The sequence below is a fragment of the Acipenser ruthenus genome, chromosome 55 (assembly GCF_902713425.1).
Source record: "Acipenser ruthenus chromosome 55, fAciRut3.2 maternal haplotype, whole genome shotgun sequence".
In the NCBI taxonomy this organism is placed as follows: Eukaryota; Metazoa; Chordata; class Actinopteri; order Acipenseriformes; family Acipenseridae; genus Acipenser; species Acipenser ruthenus.
Window position 1 is genome coordinate 1,158,005 of NC_081243.1, and position 17,029 is coordinate 1,175,033.

Sequence of the window (17,029 nt, forward strand, 5' to 3'; positions counted from 1 at the left end):
ATGCTTCCCTATGCTTCACCACACCTCTCTGTGCTTTACAATGCTTCCCTATGCTTTACCATGCTTTCACTGTGCTTATCTATTCCCATCATCAAATTGCTTTGTGTATACCAAGATAAAACGATCACACAGCAGAGTAACAGTAGAGGTATTTAAGCAGGAAAGGCACCCAGTTCTGCACACAAGCAGTTCATACACACACTGATAAGAACTCAAGGTTGAAATACTTTTATCGCCCTCAGGAGACTGCAGAACAAAAGAAATCTGGCAGGTTTATGAATGCACTTTAGCAATAAATCACTGCACGCCCTTTTTAAACTAATCACAGGGAGACGCTCTGTGAGATTCTCAGCAAACTCAGTAATGCAACTCGCTTCTGAGCAGATTCAATATATCTTTTTCATTGTCCTGTTACCCTTTTTATGATGTTCACAATCATTCTTATTTTTCAGTTTTATTTTTTTATTTTTATTTTAGCGTGCCCAATCATTTTACCCGATTTTCTCCCCAATTTAGAATGTCCAATTACCCCCCCCCCCTCCTTTACCTTTACCAGGGATCCCTTAAAAAAAAAAGTGTTTTGAGTTCAGGATCTGCTCATCAGTTGTACTTGCCCGCCACAGATATATGTAACACAGGCTAGATCAGTCTTTCTACAAGTAACAACCAGTGCCACCTAGTGGTCAACTACTTTGGATCAAGTTTAGTTTTGCTGGCAGTACACTAGCTGCCCATTAGGTGGCGCTAGAACTTCAACTTGTGTAATCATAAGAAGAGCCAAGAATGATTGGTAAACTCATGCACAGTTTTTACATTTTAATCCAAAGCGACTTACTACTCAGTAACAGCTGAATAAAACAGACTTTGTTTCCAACAAATCTCCTTGGAGACACAAAATGGTTAAAACCATGTGGACCCGTCACCGCATTCGAATCAGGGTTTTACTTTCAATACAGCATGTTTACAGATATTTATATACAGCATACATTTATATATATATAAAAAAGAAAATACAGCTTGTGACACTTTTTTTTGTATCATAGTCAAATTTGAGAGTAAATACATCTGCTATAAAATCTTGGAATAAAAGCTGTTTTTCATTTCAAGAATAGAATTTATTTTGTAATTAAATTTGTACAATTCAGCATCCGTCTCTATAAAGCTCTTTAAAGTAGAGATCACAGATTTTAGTTAAATCTTTGTACAAAAAAATAGGCAGTTTCAAATATATACATATATATCTTTCTCTATCAGTTAGTGTCTGTTACCTTTTTTTTTTTTTGAACAATTTCACATGAAGTGCTTAAATAAAACAATTTTAAGGCTAGCAACTTCTTGTAAATATAGGGAACCTTTCCCTAAGACATCAGCCATTCAAAGGTTTTAAAGCACCTGTAACTCTTTGTCAGAATACAAAATAGATAATAATTTTGAGGCAGCATTTTGATAATATATCATCTGTAATATTTTCCATTAAAGGTGTACTACTTGCAAACATTCTGAAATAACATGGCTATAATTTCCACTCCTCTCTGAATCATTCGATAGTGTAGGTAGTTATTTTTTTAGAGTGTAACGTTTTTGCTTGTGAAAGTCACAGAGCAGGGGGAGGCTGTTCAGAGAGTATAAGAGCCTCTCTTTCTCTGCTCCACCAGCAGACAGCAGAGGGAGGCTGTTCAGAGTGTATAAGAGCCTCCCTTTCTCTTTCTCTGCTCCACCAGCACAGAGCAGAGGGAGGCTGTTCAGAGAGTATAAGAGCCTCCCTTTCTCTTTCTCTGCTCCACCAGCACAGAGCAGAGGGAGGCTGTTCAGAGAATATAAGAGCCTCTCTTACTCTGCTCCACCAGCACAGAGCAGATGGAGGCTTTTCAGAGAGTATAAGAGCCTCCCTTTCTCTTTCTCTGCTCCACCAGCACAGAGCAGAGGGAGGCTGTTCAGACAGCATCACTTCCTTTAGACAAGGAAACACACACAATGACTGAGAGAGCTGTGGAAATGCTAAGAAAGTTCATAAAAGGCAAGACCACGTTTTATTTCAATGACAGCAAAATCCTTTTGCTTTGAGTGCGTTCACCTGTAACGTGTGCAAACCATGACAGGTGAATCGGAAATTGCAACAATATTTTAAAAAAGGCTATTACTGATGCTTAAACGCCCCTGGAGGGTCGTCACTATGAATATAAAACCAGGTAACAGTAAACTATTAAATGACTTTGGACAGAGGAAATAAACTACCTGACCATCGCAGGAACGCGTAAAGCACTGGGATACTTGGATAGAGGCTTGTGATCAATCAAAATTAAGTTCTAGCTGGGAATTGTTCAAATTTGATCATTTGATCATCACAGGATTTTTTGCTGGACTGCAGTTAGATTCCCACTGAGTTTAAAATCAGACTTTCAAACCATATTCCAGAAGAGGTTTGTAGAGGGAAATCGACCCTCATCTTTCCCCATACTGCTTTCTGCTTTCCCATAAACGTTTCTTAACAAATCAACCACAAACACATATTCAAATATCCCTCTTCAAAAATGATCATGCTCCTGTTAGTGCTGCCACAACGAAACTCTGGTCTTTAGCAACATTTACAAAACAGACAATAAAAAAATCAAATTCCAGAGTTTTGTTGATTTAGTAGGCTTAAGCCTAAGTGGCTGATGTGAATTGGTATTTGGTTGTACACATACAATGTAGCCCTTTCCTGATAGGCCCAGATTAAATTCAATTTGTCTGTTTTTTTTCTTTTAAAAAATAAAATATAATCTGTAGGATTTCGTCCCAAAAAAAAAGTGGTCAGGAATCTACGGAATTTTTGGGGGTTTTAAAATTCCACGGAATCCCATTTGGGAATTTCAAGGTTTAGAACCCGGCTTCCCTGTGATCCGATGGCGCTGTAAGATTAAGAAAACAGAACGAATCCATGTTTTCCCAGAATGGGATTGGAATTGAGGTCGGATTTGTTGGGCTTTGTTGCCAGATCCTGTATAATCCCAAAGGTATTTTGGAAATCGAATGAAAGAATTAAAAATAGTTTTTTTTTCCCATGAGTAAAAAAATCAACAATTGTGGACTCTCAAGTACTTCAAAAAATACATCCATGTTAACCCTCTGGGTGTGCCGTTCAAATTGAACCAGCAGATCACCGGAAATAAAAAGCAAACTTTCTTTCAAAAAAACATTTCTCCTTTCTGAAAATAAATGGAACAATAAAAATAGGCAGCCCATTTAAAAGACTAGGCAGCAACAACTTGTTTTTTTTTTAAATCTGGCCCTTGCGCTTTGAGAAAGCAAACAAAATCTTCAAAAAGGTACATTCGTGAGCCAAAATTGCTCCGCCTTTCACTGGCCACCGTAGCCCTACGCGGTCGCTTTGGTAGCCACAAACTTCAGGGAGAAAAAACCAGGTAAAGAACTAAGACTTTCTCTGCGATTTCCTCACAAGTTCTTTGAGAAATCCGCTGAAAATCTCTTGTTAAACTCGACAGCGTTCCCGATCCCAAGACAGGATCTGAGGAGCGCGAAAGGTTAAGTCCGCCAGACACACACCCCCCCACCTCCCCAGGGGGTGTCACGGTTTTTGAGGACCTGGAGAGAGGACCACAGGCGTGGAGAGACCGTCCACACTGAGGGTAGGGATTTGGACCTGGTTGCTTCCATTGGTGGGAAACTGGGAAGACAGACAACAAATGTATTAGAACACCCCGTTGCTTCTGCTGTTTAGTGGGTGCTGTGCTTCACAAAAGTCCCAGCTGACGGCACACGCTTCGGAGGACAGCGTGTGCCCGTTTTTGCCCCTCCTGGCTCACCGCTGCCACCCCCCCTGCGCTGACTCGGGAGGGGCAAAGACGGGCACACGCTGTCCTCCGAAGCGTGTCGTCAGCCGACCGCTTTTTTTCACACTGCAGGCCCACCATGCAGCCACCCAAGAGCTACAGCGCTGGAGGACAACGCAGCTCTGGGCAGCTTACAGGCAAGCCCGCAGGAGCCTGGCCAGACCACAGGGGGGCGCTGGTGCACGGTGAGCCGAGGACACCCTGGCCGACCTAAGCCCTGCCCTGCGCAACTTAAAGAAATTGGCATTTTCTGACCTTTTATATGGTGTTTCCTGTTATTCTGAGCAGTCGTTCTAGTTGGTATTACTTTGGTAATTCTTTTTTTAATTGCAAAAAAGAAATGGCATATGAAAGTCAAACTGATCTGCAAATCTTGCTGTTATAATTATCAAGCTCACAGTATCTAAAACCAGGATTCTTGACCTGCAGTTCACTCCTCCCTCCAGCAGAGGGAGACCTACCTGGAATGAGAGCTTGGCTGGGCTGCGTGGTGCGATGGGACTGAGCGTGCTCCAGAAGTGGATAGCCGAGGGGAGGGGGCTGGGGGTCAGCAACACTGGGGTCTGAAACAGAAACAAGAACGACCCAATTGACGTAATTAGTCCAGTGATTCGGTTCAACATAGGGGCTACTGAAGATGGGGTCCTTCTAACAGTCAGTGGTTAATTTGTGCAGATCCCACAATTATACAGTTTTCAATTGATAAACCGTATGAAATTTTTTTTTAAAATACTTTAAAAAAGACGCAGTTAGAATTTTAGACCCAAATAGGCGCGTTTTCTTTGTTTGGACTCGGTACTGATAGATTCCTGGATGGGACAAATAACATGACAACGAACGTGCCGCATATATGGACTTTATGAAAGAATGCCAGATGCCCTTGAGGGTAACCAAGTTTTGGGAGTGTTTCTAATTGACGTCTGTGTAACTTGGCAAAGCATTGCCGTGCACTTCCAACCAATTCAGTGGATGCAGACCTGCAGTCTCAATGTATGTTCAAATCCACGCCAGATAGAGAATGTCGGCAGCAACTGTTGGGAGATGTTGCATGCTTGCCTTTTAACAAATGGCAGCACTCTGTTTGAGTAAAGAAGCGAGTGCCACTTTTTTTAGGCTTTTACAGTGCTCTGAAATATTGTCTACTTCGGTTTATTTAATGTTTAAAAAGGTCAGCGAAATCCTACGTAAATTTACCGCGACTTAAGTACACCCCTATCCATAACAAACGTTTTCCTCATGGTGGAGTCATTACATCATGGAGAAACCAGCTCATCCCCAAATGTGGAATAAATGTTACACAGACTCATCACTTGATTGGTCAGTGCTGTGACCCGCTTTGGGAAAGGGTCAGACTGGCAGCCAATGGCAGAAGCCCCCCTCTATCTACCCCAGACTCTCAGGTTCCTACCAGTGCATGAGAGGTGATGACAGTGGGGGTGAGGGTGTTGGCAGCACTGCCCGCTGCCAGGAGGCTGTTGACCGCTGCGTTGACCTTGTCCTGAGTGAGTCCGCAGGGCAGAAGCGTGGGTGAGGAGGGCAGCTCCAGGCCTTTGGGCTTCTTGGCTTTGGGAGGCTGGACTTCAGGGCCAGTGGCTGGGGCAGCAGCGGCCTGAGATTTGCCGGAACCACCTGGAGAAAGAGGAAGGAATGCTTAAGTGAGGCTGGACAAGAACCAACTAGTAGCGTGGTGTTTTCACGGTTAAATATATATTTTTTTTTATTTCACTGAATTTCCACGGTCTAAAAATAGGTATTTCAAGATATTTCACGATTAAACATATATATTTTTTCAAAACCAGAAAAAAAAACAATGCTGTCGCATTCAGAGGGAGCTGCATATTACACGGCAGTGGGTACATTTCACGGAAATCTGTGAATTAAATACAGCCTTACCCGTTACACTCATCGAAACCTAAACTGGATTTACTCAGATGACGTCACCAGAAGGGGTGTGGCTAAAACCGGAAGACCTCCTCATTCACGGAACACAGGACGACACTTTGCTCCACTGTGTTAGAGACTGTGTCACCCTGGTCCCTCCCCCTTCCCCCCTTGATTGGCTCTCTGTCTCTAGACTTGAGAGTGACAGTCGTCCCCCCGAATAATAGTACTATGCTGACGGTGAGGACGCCTTCGCCATGAAGAGAGACCTGGCAGTGCTGGCAGACGAGGTACGAGGGAGGGGTGGGGTTGAGAGGGGCGGGGCTCAGAGGGGTGGGGCTGAGCGAGGGCTCAGAGGGAGGGGCATGGCTGAGAGGGCTCAGAGGGAGTGGCGGGGCTGAGAGAGATCTCAGAGGGAGGAGCGGGGCTGAGAGGGGCGGGGCTGAGAGAGGGCTCAGTGGGAGGGGCGGGGCTGAGAGAGGGCTCAGAGGGAGGGGCGGGGCTGAGAGAGGGCTCAGAGGGAGGGGCGGGGCTGAGTGAGGGCTCAGAGGGAGGGGCGGGGCTGAGAGAGGTCTCAGAGGGAGAAGCGGGGCTGAGAGGGGCGGGAGGGGGGTGCGGCTGAAAGAGAGACAGACAAAGAGTGGGAGAGAGAGGGATAAAGAGAGACAGGCCTCTAGTGGTGGGTTGAGGGGCTGTGTTTGAGTGTGTGTGTGTATAACCCTTATCGAAGATACAGATAGAGACCAACATTTTTTTACATTTATTTTTCTCTGAATAATGAGTAATCGGGAAGAAATGACTCGCTACGAACCCTCGTTTGTACTCATACTCGGGCACACCCCTATACGTCCCTCACCACACTAAAAACCGAGGAACTAATAACTCTTCAAGCCTCTTGCCAGGTCGTCGTTGTAAATGGTTACATAAAGGTTTTGATTGATTGACCGAACGAGTTAGGTACCAGTCCTCCTGATGATTCAGTCTGACAGTATTTCATTCTTACCTCCCGGTTCTCCCTTCTCCTTCTCCTCGGTTTGCCCCGCTCTCGGCTCACCCTTGTCGGGTGTGTTTTCAGGCACATCCCCTGTCGGTGTGGGCAGCCCCGTGTTCTCCGCTGCCGTTTCAGGCGGGATCTGAATCAAATGCAAAAGCCATTTTAGAGCAACACACGAGACTAACAGCCTACTAAACACAGGCACATATACTGCCTGTACAGGGCAGGGGTAGAAGGGTTACTAATCTAACATAGAGGTAAATAATAGTCAAACAGAAACTTCATAAATTCAATGGCAAACGTTTCCACTAGAAGTCTTTCTCAGCGTCTTCAATAGAAACACTAAAAGAAACTTCATAAATTCAACGGCAAACGTTTCAACTAGAAGTCTTTCTCAGCGTCTTCAATAGAAACACTAAAAGAAACGTCATAAATTCAACGGCAAGCGTTTCCACTTACTCAAGATCTTCAAAGACACAGAGAAAGACTTCTAGTGGAAACGTTTGCCGTTGAATTTATGAAGTTTCTTTTAGTGTTTCTATTGAAGACGCTGAGAAAGACTTCTAGTGGAAAGGTTTGCCGTTGAATTTATGAAGTTTCTTGTAGTGTTTCTATTGAAGACACTGAGAAAGACTTCTAGTGGAAAGGTTTGCCGTTGAATTTATGAAGTTTCTTTTAGTGTTTCTATAGAAGACGCTGAGAAAGACTTCTAGTGGAAAGGTTTGCCGTTGAATTTATGAAGTTTCTTTTAGTGTTTCTATAGAAGACGCTGAGAAAGACTTCTAGTGGAAACGTTTGCCGTTGAATTTATGAAGTTGCTTTCCGCATTTCTAAACCCAGCGCTGTTTAATATTGAATCTTCCTTCTCATTCAACTCCGAGGTCCCCCGGCCTCACCTCGGGCTGCTCCACAGGCACGATCTCCAGGATGCAGTCTCCTGCTGACTGGCTCCCCTCTCCGGTGTCCGGGGGAGAGGGCTGGATCACCACGATGATCTGGTGTTGCTGCGGGACCTCCACAGCGCCCCCAGGAGCCTGCAGCTTGGAGGAGGCATCGGAGACGCTGCTGGTGAAAATCGGAAGAGGGTCGGACGTCCCGGGATCCTTCTGTGTATGGAGGGAAAACCACAGCGTTCACAATCTCAGATGTTGAGTGGTCAGATCAGGCATTAGAGATGTGACAGTATAACCATGGGAAAAAAGCATGGGGGAAACTACACATTTACCATGGAAACTACACATTTACCATGGAAACTACACATTTTACCATGGAAACTACACATTTACCAAGGAAACTACACATTTACCATAGTACAGCACGGCAAAGAGTGTGCGAGAACGAAATACGCTCCTAGCTTGATTAGAGGCGGTCACCCGACACTTAAAAACATATTAAAATCTAAATAGAAAACAGATGAAAACCTGATATTAACGTATTTAATCTGTTTATGCAGAACCTGCGGTGGTTGAAACGTCTTTATTTGCTATGACAGACCCAGACAAAGCAAGGGGCGAGAAATACACTCTCAGCTTGATTAGAGCTGGCCCTCCGACACTTAGACACACAGGACCGTGCGGCCGGGCGGTCTTGAGGTTTCGACTGACCGGGGTGATCTCCAGCTGGGCTTGAGGGCTGAGCGAGGGGGTGGACGAGGGGGAGGGCTGAGTCACGATCACCTGCAGGGTCAAGGGTTCATCCAGGGGTCTTGAATCCAGACCACATGGGGAACCCTCCGAGTGGACCCACACCTGGGGGGAGCAAAATCAAATGGGGGGGGTGGGGTTGGGGGTTAGATGGAGCCAGGAAACACAGATACCTTGTAAATCCTTGATCCCTTTAATCTGTTTGCAATTTTTAACACCCTTAAGTTCCCCATAGTAAAAGCACAGTGAAAGAATGGTAAAGCACAGGGAAGCATTGTAAAGCACAGAGAGGTGTGGTAAAGCATAGGGAAGCATTGTAAAGCACAGAGAGGTCTGGTAAAGCATAGGGAAGCATTGTAAAGCACAGAGAGGTCTGGTAAAGCATAGGGAAGCATTGTAAAGCACAGAGAGGTCTGGTAAAGCATAGGGAAGCATTGTAAAGCACAGAGAGGTGTGGTAAAGCATAGGGAAGCATTGTAAAGCACAGAGAGGTCTGGTAAAGCATAGGGAAGCATTGTAAAGCACAGAGAGGTCTGGTAAAGCATAGGGAAGCATTGTAAAGCACAGAGAGGTGTGGTAAAGCATAGGGAAGCATTGTAAAGCACAGAGAGGTCTGGTAAAGCATAGGGAAGCATTGTAAAGCACAGAGAGGTCTGGTAAAGCATAGGGAAGCATTGTAAAGCACAGAGAGGTCTGGTAAAGCATATTAAAAAAACAAACCATGGTAAACTAACCCTTATAAAAGTTTCCTACAGCATTTCATGTTAGATTTTGAAATGTCAGTTTATTTTTTATTTGTCCATTTTTCGTTAAGTACAGTATATGGAAAACTCCAAAGCGCTGGTGTGCAATTCAATATGTTAACGTCACATTATTCAGCAGGTTTCATTCCACTTTATGAAGCGAAATGAGTTCATTCTATAGGGGGATGCAACACTTTTAGCCCGAGCTGGAGACATAAAATCACAAATGTCACTATAGAATTATTTATTTGGAAGGACATATTTTTTTTTATTCTTTCATTGACGAAACCCAATAAAAATGACAACAAAGAACAACTCAAAACAAAAAACAAAAAATTAATTCCTACCTCCGGTAACTGCTGGATGCCTGTGCTGGGCGGAGGGGTCTTGTGTTTGACGGGCTGGGGGCTCTCCGTTTTGATCGCCCTGGCTGGCTTGCTGGGTGACTGCAGGGACTGGATGGTGAAGGTGGAGTAGAGACCTGATCTCATGTAGTCGTTCCGGCTGCTCTTCTGTGGGGCGTTGGCATTGGTGCCAACAGAGCCTCTCTGAACGTGACCCTCACCGCCATCCGCCAGATTTAGGACCAGCAGATTCTCCTGTCTGTTTGTCTCCTCTTTCATGGTCTCCAAGGCAACGGGGTCTGGATAGGTCACGAACTTGTAGACAAACTTCTGCCCGCTTACCTTTTTGATGATTTTCTAGGGAACACAAAAAAAAATCAATCAATCAATCGAAACATTCATTCATCTTTAATTGAATTTAAATCAAGGGAAGTCATGTTAAAACTTTACAATGCATCAGTAAGACCTCATCTAGAATATTGTGTTCAGTTCTGGTCACCTCGTTACAAAAAGGATATTGCTGCTCTAGAAAGAGTGCAAAGAAGAGCGACCAGAATTATCCCGGGTTTAAAAGGCATGTTGTGTGCAGACAGGCTAAAAGAATTTAATCTATTCAGTCTTGAACAAAGAAGACTACGCGGTGATCTGATTCAGGCATTCAAAATTCTAAAAGGTATTGACAGTGTCGACCCAGGAGACTTTTTTGACCTACAAAAAGAAACCAGGGGTCACAAATGGAGATTAGATAAAGGGGCATTCAGAACAGAAAATAGGAGGCATTTTTTTACAGAGAATTGTGAGGGTCTGGAACCAACTCCCCAGTAATGTTGTTGAAGCTGACACCCTGGGATCCTTCAAGAAGCTGCTTGATGAGATTCTGGGATCAATAAGCTACTAACAACCAAACGAGCGAGACGGGCCGAATGGGGCCTCCTCTCGTTTGGAAACTTTCTTATGTTCTTAAGTTCTTAACTTCAGGAAGCAAAATGAGTTGATTCTACAGGTAAACTTTTGGACAGTTACAGCCCGTCCCACACCAGGTCTTGGCTTGAGAAGTCTCCCCTGGTGTTCCAAGCCACAAAAACAGTTCCCTCAGCTTTACGAACGCCCCGCTCCACGCGAGGTTGTGCCCGCGGTACCTTGTCGTAGTAATAGCGCAGCGCCCGGCTCAGCTTGTCGTAGTTCATGTTGGGTTTGTTCTTGCGCAGTCCCCATAGCCGGGCCACCTCCTCGGCATCCAGCAGTTTGAACTCCCCGTCGGAGGACGTCCAGGTGATCAGGTGCTGCCGGCCGGGGTCGTCCAAGAGGTGCAGGAGGAACTGCCACAGCGTGACCGAGGGGTCCATGGCTAGAGGACAGGCGGGACGAGAAAAAACATGAGATACCTTTGAATTTTTTGAAGTTTTAGAATATTTTTTATTGGATATTGACCCCCATGGCTGGAGGACAGACGGGACACAACCAAGAAACACAATAAATCTTAAGATCGCTTTCTTTAAGTCCTGGCTTTTTCCCAGGGTAGAATATTTTTATTGAAAATTGAAGTTCATGGCTTGCCTAGGCTTTACCAGACCTCTCTGTGCTTTACAATGCTTCCCTATGCTTTACCAGACCTCTCTGTGCTTTACAATGCTTCCCTATGCTTCCCTATGCTTTACCACACCTCTCTGAGCTTTACAATGCTTCCCTATGCTTTACCAGACCTCTCTGTGCTTTACAATGCTTCCCTATGCTTTACCAGACCTCTCTGTGCTTTACAATGCTTCCCTATGCTTTACCAGACCTCTCTGTGCTTTACAATGCTTCCCTATGCTTTACCAGACCTCTCTGTGCTTTACAATGCTTCCCTGTGCTTTACCAGACCTCTCTGTGCTTTACAATGCTTCCCTATGCTTTACCAGACCTCTCTGTGCTTTACAATGCTTCCCTATGCTTTAGCAGACCTCTCTAGCTTTACAATGCTTCCCTATGCTTTACCATACCTCTCTGTGCTTTACAATGTTTCCCTATGCTTTACCAGACCTATCTGTGCTTTACAATGCTTCCCTATGCTTTACCACACCTCATAATGCTTTACAATGCTTCCCTATGCTTTACCAGACCTCTCTGTGCTTTACAATGCTTCCCTATGCTTTACCAGACCTCTCTGTGCTTTACAATGCTTCCCTATGCTTTACCAGACCTCTCTGTGCTTTACAATGCTTCCCTATGCTTTACCAGACCTCTCTGTGCTTTACAATGCATCCCTATGCTTTACCAAATATATAATATATATATTTAAGATGAGTGTTTTCAAGTTGCTAGGGACATATTAGGGAATTCTAAAATACTTAAATGAATTAGCCTGAATCTACACCATTACTCCTGTCTCCTTCAATAGAAACGGTCACCGTAGCAACAGGCTATTTGTTACTAGCGGCAACTGTTACTGAAGACCTCACTTCCTGTGTCCCGGGTTTGAGGAAACCGACGCAATTAAAATCAAGAGATAGATAAACAAAGAAATAAGTACTGAGACAAAATTTTATGACAGTGTTGTCTACAGTGTAAATGCTGCTGCTGATGACAGACTACAGCCCCCACCCAATTTATTTCCCTCACACCCACACACTGTCTCGATCTTAGTGAAGACCGATCAAAAGACTTGGCTGTTAACATAATTTATTAAAGAGTGAAGTCAAGTTTCACAGTCTAACTTGTTGCTGTACCCCTTGTCTTTTTATGATGTTTGTAACCATGGTTATTAATTTATTTTTGTGTGTGTTGTAAAGAAGTTGAAATGGAGTGTACAAAAATAATAATAATTTTTTTTTTTGGATCTACACAAAAGGTTTAAAAAATATATACACAGTAAACCTTTTTAAGAATTCTGCGGGCGATGTCATGATCATGCCAGAATAGAACCCTCTTCAGCTGCTTTTGAGTTCCAGTCGATATGTGGAACACAGGCCAGATCAGCCCAGGTGTCTTTATATTAGTAACAGCGACATCTAGTGCACAGCAAGAGTATTAACAGCACAAACAAGGGGAACACGATCCAAAGTGCCAGACCACAAGATGGCGCTGGCTTTTACATCAATAAAGACACTTTGACATATAGCCTGAGTTATAAAAAAAAAAAGACCACTGAGAACGATTGAAAACATCAAAAGGTGTTTTTGAGTGCATATTTTTATATAAAAAAAATAAAAATAATAATAATAATAATAATAATAATAATAATAATAATAATAATAATAATAATCTATAGACGAAAGGGTTCAAATGCTGGAAGTTTAAATTGCAGATCCTCCTTGACACACACAAACACGCACGCACACACACACATACACACCATGCCATTGTAAAATGCTGCATGTGTTCTGTGGTTTTCTATTTTAACTGTCTGTAACCGTGACAAGTCTGCACTGTGCTTTCACTTTTCACCTCGTATATGTCAACTGAAAACGGGACCCAATGCTACAGACCTGACCAAATGTTTTACATCACCTTGAATATTGGATTGTGACATAATAAAACTATATCTATCTATCTATCTATCAAATAATAATATCATTATAAAACACATTTCGTAGTGGACCCCCATCACAAAGCGCTTTCCAGAGGCAGGCTGTGAACTGTGCATTATATGCAGAGTCACTTCCAATAGGACGTTGATTTAACATCTAATCCGCAGGACGGAGCACAAGGAGGTTAAGTGACTTGCTCAGGGTCACACGCAGCGAGTCAGTCAGTAGCAGAGATGGGATTTGAAATGGTGTCTTTCTGGTTACAAGCCCTGGACTTTAACCACTGGCCCACAATGCCTACTCAAATAAATATATAATGTAATCAATGAAACTACAAAATGATATTGCAAAAGTCTACTGGAGGCCATAATAGTGGTACAGTAGTATCTCGTGTTAGATTTCGAAATGACACTTTGTCAGTTATAGAAAACTCCAAAGCGGTGTGCAACTCAAAATGTTTACATTATTGAGCAGGTGTCACTCCTCTAGATGAGTTAATTCGATCAGGTGATGCAAAACTTATATATATATATACACAATATTTATATATTGTATTAAGAATGCTAATCAAAGCTTTAAAATAAAACTATGCTAATTTCTTACCTCACTATATTGACCTTAACTCTTGCAATAATTCTGATATATAAGGGCAGCAGTGTGGAGTAGTGGTTAGGGCTCTGGACTCTTGACCGGAGGGTCGTGGGTTCAATCCCAGGTGGGGGGGACACTGCTGCTGTACCCTTGAGCAAGGTACTTTACCTAGATTGCTCCAGTAAAAAAACACAACTGTATAAATGGGTAATTGTATGTAAAAATATAATGTGGTATCTTCTAACAATTGTAAGTTGCCTTGGATAAGGGCATCTGCTCAGAAATATATATAATTAGAGAACTGTGAGGGTTGAATTGAGGGTTCCCAGGTTGAACTGTCTTTTAGAACGCTGCTGTTGTTTTTAGGGATGTGAAATAACTGCTGTCTGTTTTGCTTGTGAAAGAGGCCTCGCTCTCAGTGGAGTTTATTCCTGGTTAAAGACTGAACACAAATGCAAATATTGTCTCAATGACTTTGTCTCAGGTGTCTCTAACTGTGTTCCTATGCACAGTTACAACGTCCACATGTGTAACTATCACCCTTTTCACAATACCCGTGTGATTCTGCGTGACACACGCATCCACAGTGTCTAGAATTCACACCCTAGCCTTGTATTTAATGTATCATGCCCGTATTTAATGTATTTGCATTTTTTTTTTACTGTTTGTATTCAATGTATCATGCATTGTTCCTCACTCTCTTGTAAAGCTCTTTGTGATGGTGGTCCACTATGATATATATATAAAATAAACACTGATTCATCGATTGATTGATTGATTTCTTTTACAATTGTGTACTGATGTATTGTGCAAAAAGCTGGACACGTTATGAATTTATGTGTGTGATTATTGCCGGGTTATTTACGGGTTATTTGTGTGTGCTGATGCGCCAGGGAGGCAAAATAAGCTGATCCCTGGAGCCAGCATTACACTTCAGCCATTAACACCAGACAGAAGGATATCTACATCATCATATGGAAGGAAACGTAAATGGATGGAGACACAGATGGATCACATTAGTTTACTGTAAAGCTACGTCTTAGTTGGTGCGTATCTTGGCGAGAGCCGAGTTCAAATCAGCATGAAGTTTTAACATCTACTCTCGTGTAATGGAAATCATTACGATACTGAGACTAAATACGTTAATGTGGGTAGTGGTTTTTGTTACTTTTTAGTGCAACTGTAAATTTAATTGTAATTACTGACGTAGAATTGTAACTAATTATATGACTCCAGAGGGGTGGCAGCGTGTATGGGGTTTAAAGATATTGACAATTAGGAGATGGATCTCAAAGCCTTGGCACGTGTTTGATTTACACACAAACAGATTCGTGTTAATAATTATCAAGATAAAATTAAATAAATAATTAAAAACTAAATACAGATTAGTTTCTCTCGGAGGATTGGAAACGTATTGTCGGGGTTCGGCTTTCCACAGATAACTCAAACACGTGTAAGTGTGTGCGGTGGGTGTGTAAAATTATTATTATTATTATTATTATTATTATTATTATTATTATTTAAATTAAAACCTTCAAAAGCATTTGACAAAATCGTCACACCGATGGTGACTGGAGAGGACGCAAAAGAAAATGCTTATTAGGAAAACGGAGCCGAGTGCATAAGCCGCGGTTCAACCCCTTAAAAAAAAAAAATGAGTACATACATAAATAAATAAATAAATAAATAAATATTTATATATCGTAAACGCGTCGGATATGAGGCGCCTTGCACAAAATATGCAGTGCTGTAAAATATCATTAGAAACGTACATCAAACTTACCACTAAAACCAAGTTGTGTCCATTAGTACTCTATTGCAGTTTGCCGTTCAAACTGTTTATGAAAAAAAAACAACGATATCGATCCAGGCAGTCGCTGACTAATAATAATAATAATAATAATAATAGGTGTAACCGCACCAGGTTATATTCTCATGGACTGCCCCTGGGATAGGAATTTGAGACTGTACTCCGTTTGAAAACGCAATCCCAGCTCCATGTTGAAGCGTCGTATTAATCTGCAGTCCATGTTGCATTAATATATGGTAACACAGTAGCGTCTCTCTGTGTGCGGCTGGTCTTGACTCTGAATTGCTTCCTGTTGCACTGGTTTCCCACACAGACACGGGCGCGTACAGTCAAAAAAGCAAACCGAGACTCCAGAATCGCTCAGGCCCGTGACGTCAAGAGTTTCCAGTAGAGAAAAAGAAAAAGGCGGAGGAGGGCTTGTGGGGGGGCTTTTCAACGCCGTGCGTTCTCTGTGGGGGTGTGTTCGTGGGTGGGTGTGCATGATTATGTGCATGTTTCCAAATCGCATTTCCTCCGCTCTTTATTTTTTTTTAAAAGTCATATTTTTTTGGCACCCCGTGCTTAACAAAAATAAAAAAAAAGAAACCGGTCTGTATGACTTGGTAGTTGTTTAGGTTACAAGTTTATTAAAACCAGAACTCTCTCTCTCCCCCCCTTCTTTTTACTTTTAAATTTTAATATGCTTTACCATGCCTCGCTAGTCTTACCAATGCTTGCCTATGCTTTACAGTGCCTTCACTGGGCTTTATTACACTTTGCTGTGCTTTTATTATGGGAAGCTTTTATAAGGGTTGGTTTACCCTGTTTTTTTAATATGCTTTACCAGACCTCTCTGTGCTTTACAATGCTTCCCTGTGCTTTACCAGACCTCTCTGTGCTTTACAATGCTTCCCTATGCTTTACCACACCTCTCTGTGCTTTACAATGCTTCCCTATGCTTTACCAGACCTCTCTGTGCTTTACAATGCTTCCCTATGCTTTACCAGACCTCTCTGTGCTTTACAATGCTTCCCTATGCTTTACCAGACCTCTCTGTGCTTTACAATGCTTCCCTATGCTTTACCACACCTCTCTGTGCTTTACAATGCTTCCCTACGCTTTACCAGACCTCTCTGTGCTTTACAATGCTTCCCTATGCTTTACCAGACCTCTCTGTGCTTTACAATGCTTCCCTATGCTTTACCACACCTCTCTGTGCTTTACAATGCTTCCCTACGCTTTACCAGACCTCTCTGTGCTTTACAATGCTTCCCTATGCTTTACCACACCTCTCTGTGCTTTACAATGCTTCCCTATGCTTTACCAGACCTCTCTGTGCTTTACAATGCTTCCCTGTGCTTTACCAGACCTCTCTGTGCTTTACAATGCTTCCCTATGCTTTACCATGCTTTCACTGGGGTTTATTACACTTTGCTGTGCTTTTACTGTGGGGGACTTTGATAAAGGGAGGTAGCAAATTGGAGACGCACACGAATATTTGGGGAGCTGTTTTTTTATTTATTTTTTTTATTTTAGCGCCCTTAACAATTTTGCAAAGTGTTTTTGATGAGGTTTGGCTTTCAGCCGAAAGAGTCTGCCTCACACCCAGAAATTCAAAAGCTTAAAATGCATGTTGAATGCCCAGACATGTTATGACAAATATTGAGCACACAATATACGTTTGATGATGGCAGAGCTTTTT

The 17,029-nt window shown here is 42.7% G+C and overlaps 1 protein-coding gene across 1 annotated transcript; it reads right to left on the minus strand.

The window, feature by feature from the left end:
- Nucleotides 1–205: 205 nt before the first annotated feature.
- Nucleotides 206–15,760, minus strand: LOC117401627 (ETS domain-containing protein Elk-1). Its single transcript, XM_034002400.3, has 9 exons — nucleotides 15,322–15,760; nucleotides 10,578–10,786; nucleotides 9,442–9,795; nucleotides 8,313–8,456; nucleotides 7,605–7,814; nucleotides 6,718–6,847; nucleotides 5,242–5,462; nucleotides 4,295–4,396; nucleotides 206–3,667 (listed from the first exon to the last, which is right to left on the minus strand). Exons 2-9 carry the CDS (start codon nucleotides 10,782–10,784, stop codon nucleotides 3,569–3,571), a joined length of 1,467 nt encoding a protein of 488 aa, XP_033858291.3. The 5' UTR covers nucleotides 10,785–10,786; nucleotides 15,322–15,760; the 3' UTR covers nucleotides 206–3,568.
- Between the last annotated feature and the right edge of the window lie 1,269 nt (nucleotides 15,761–17,029).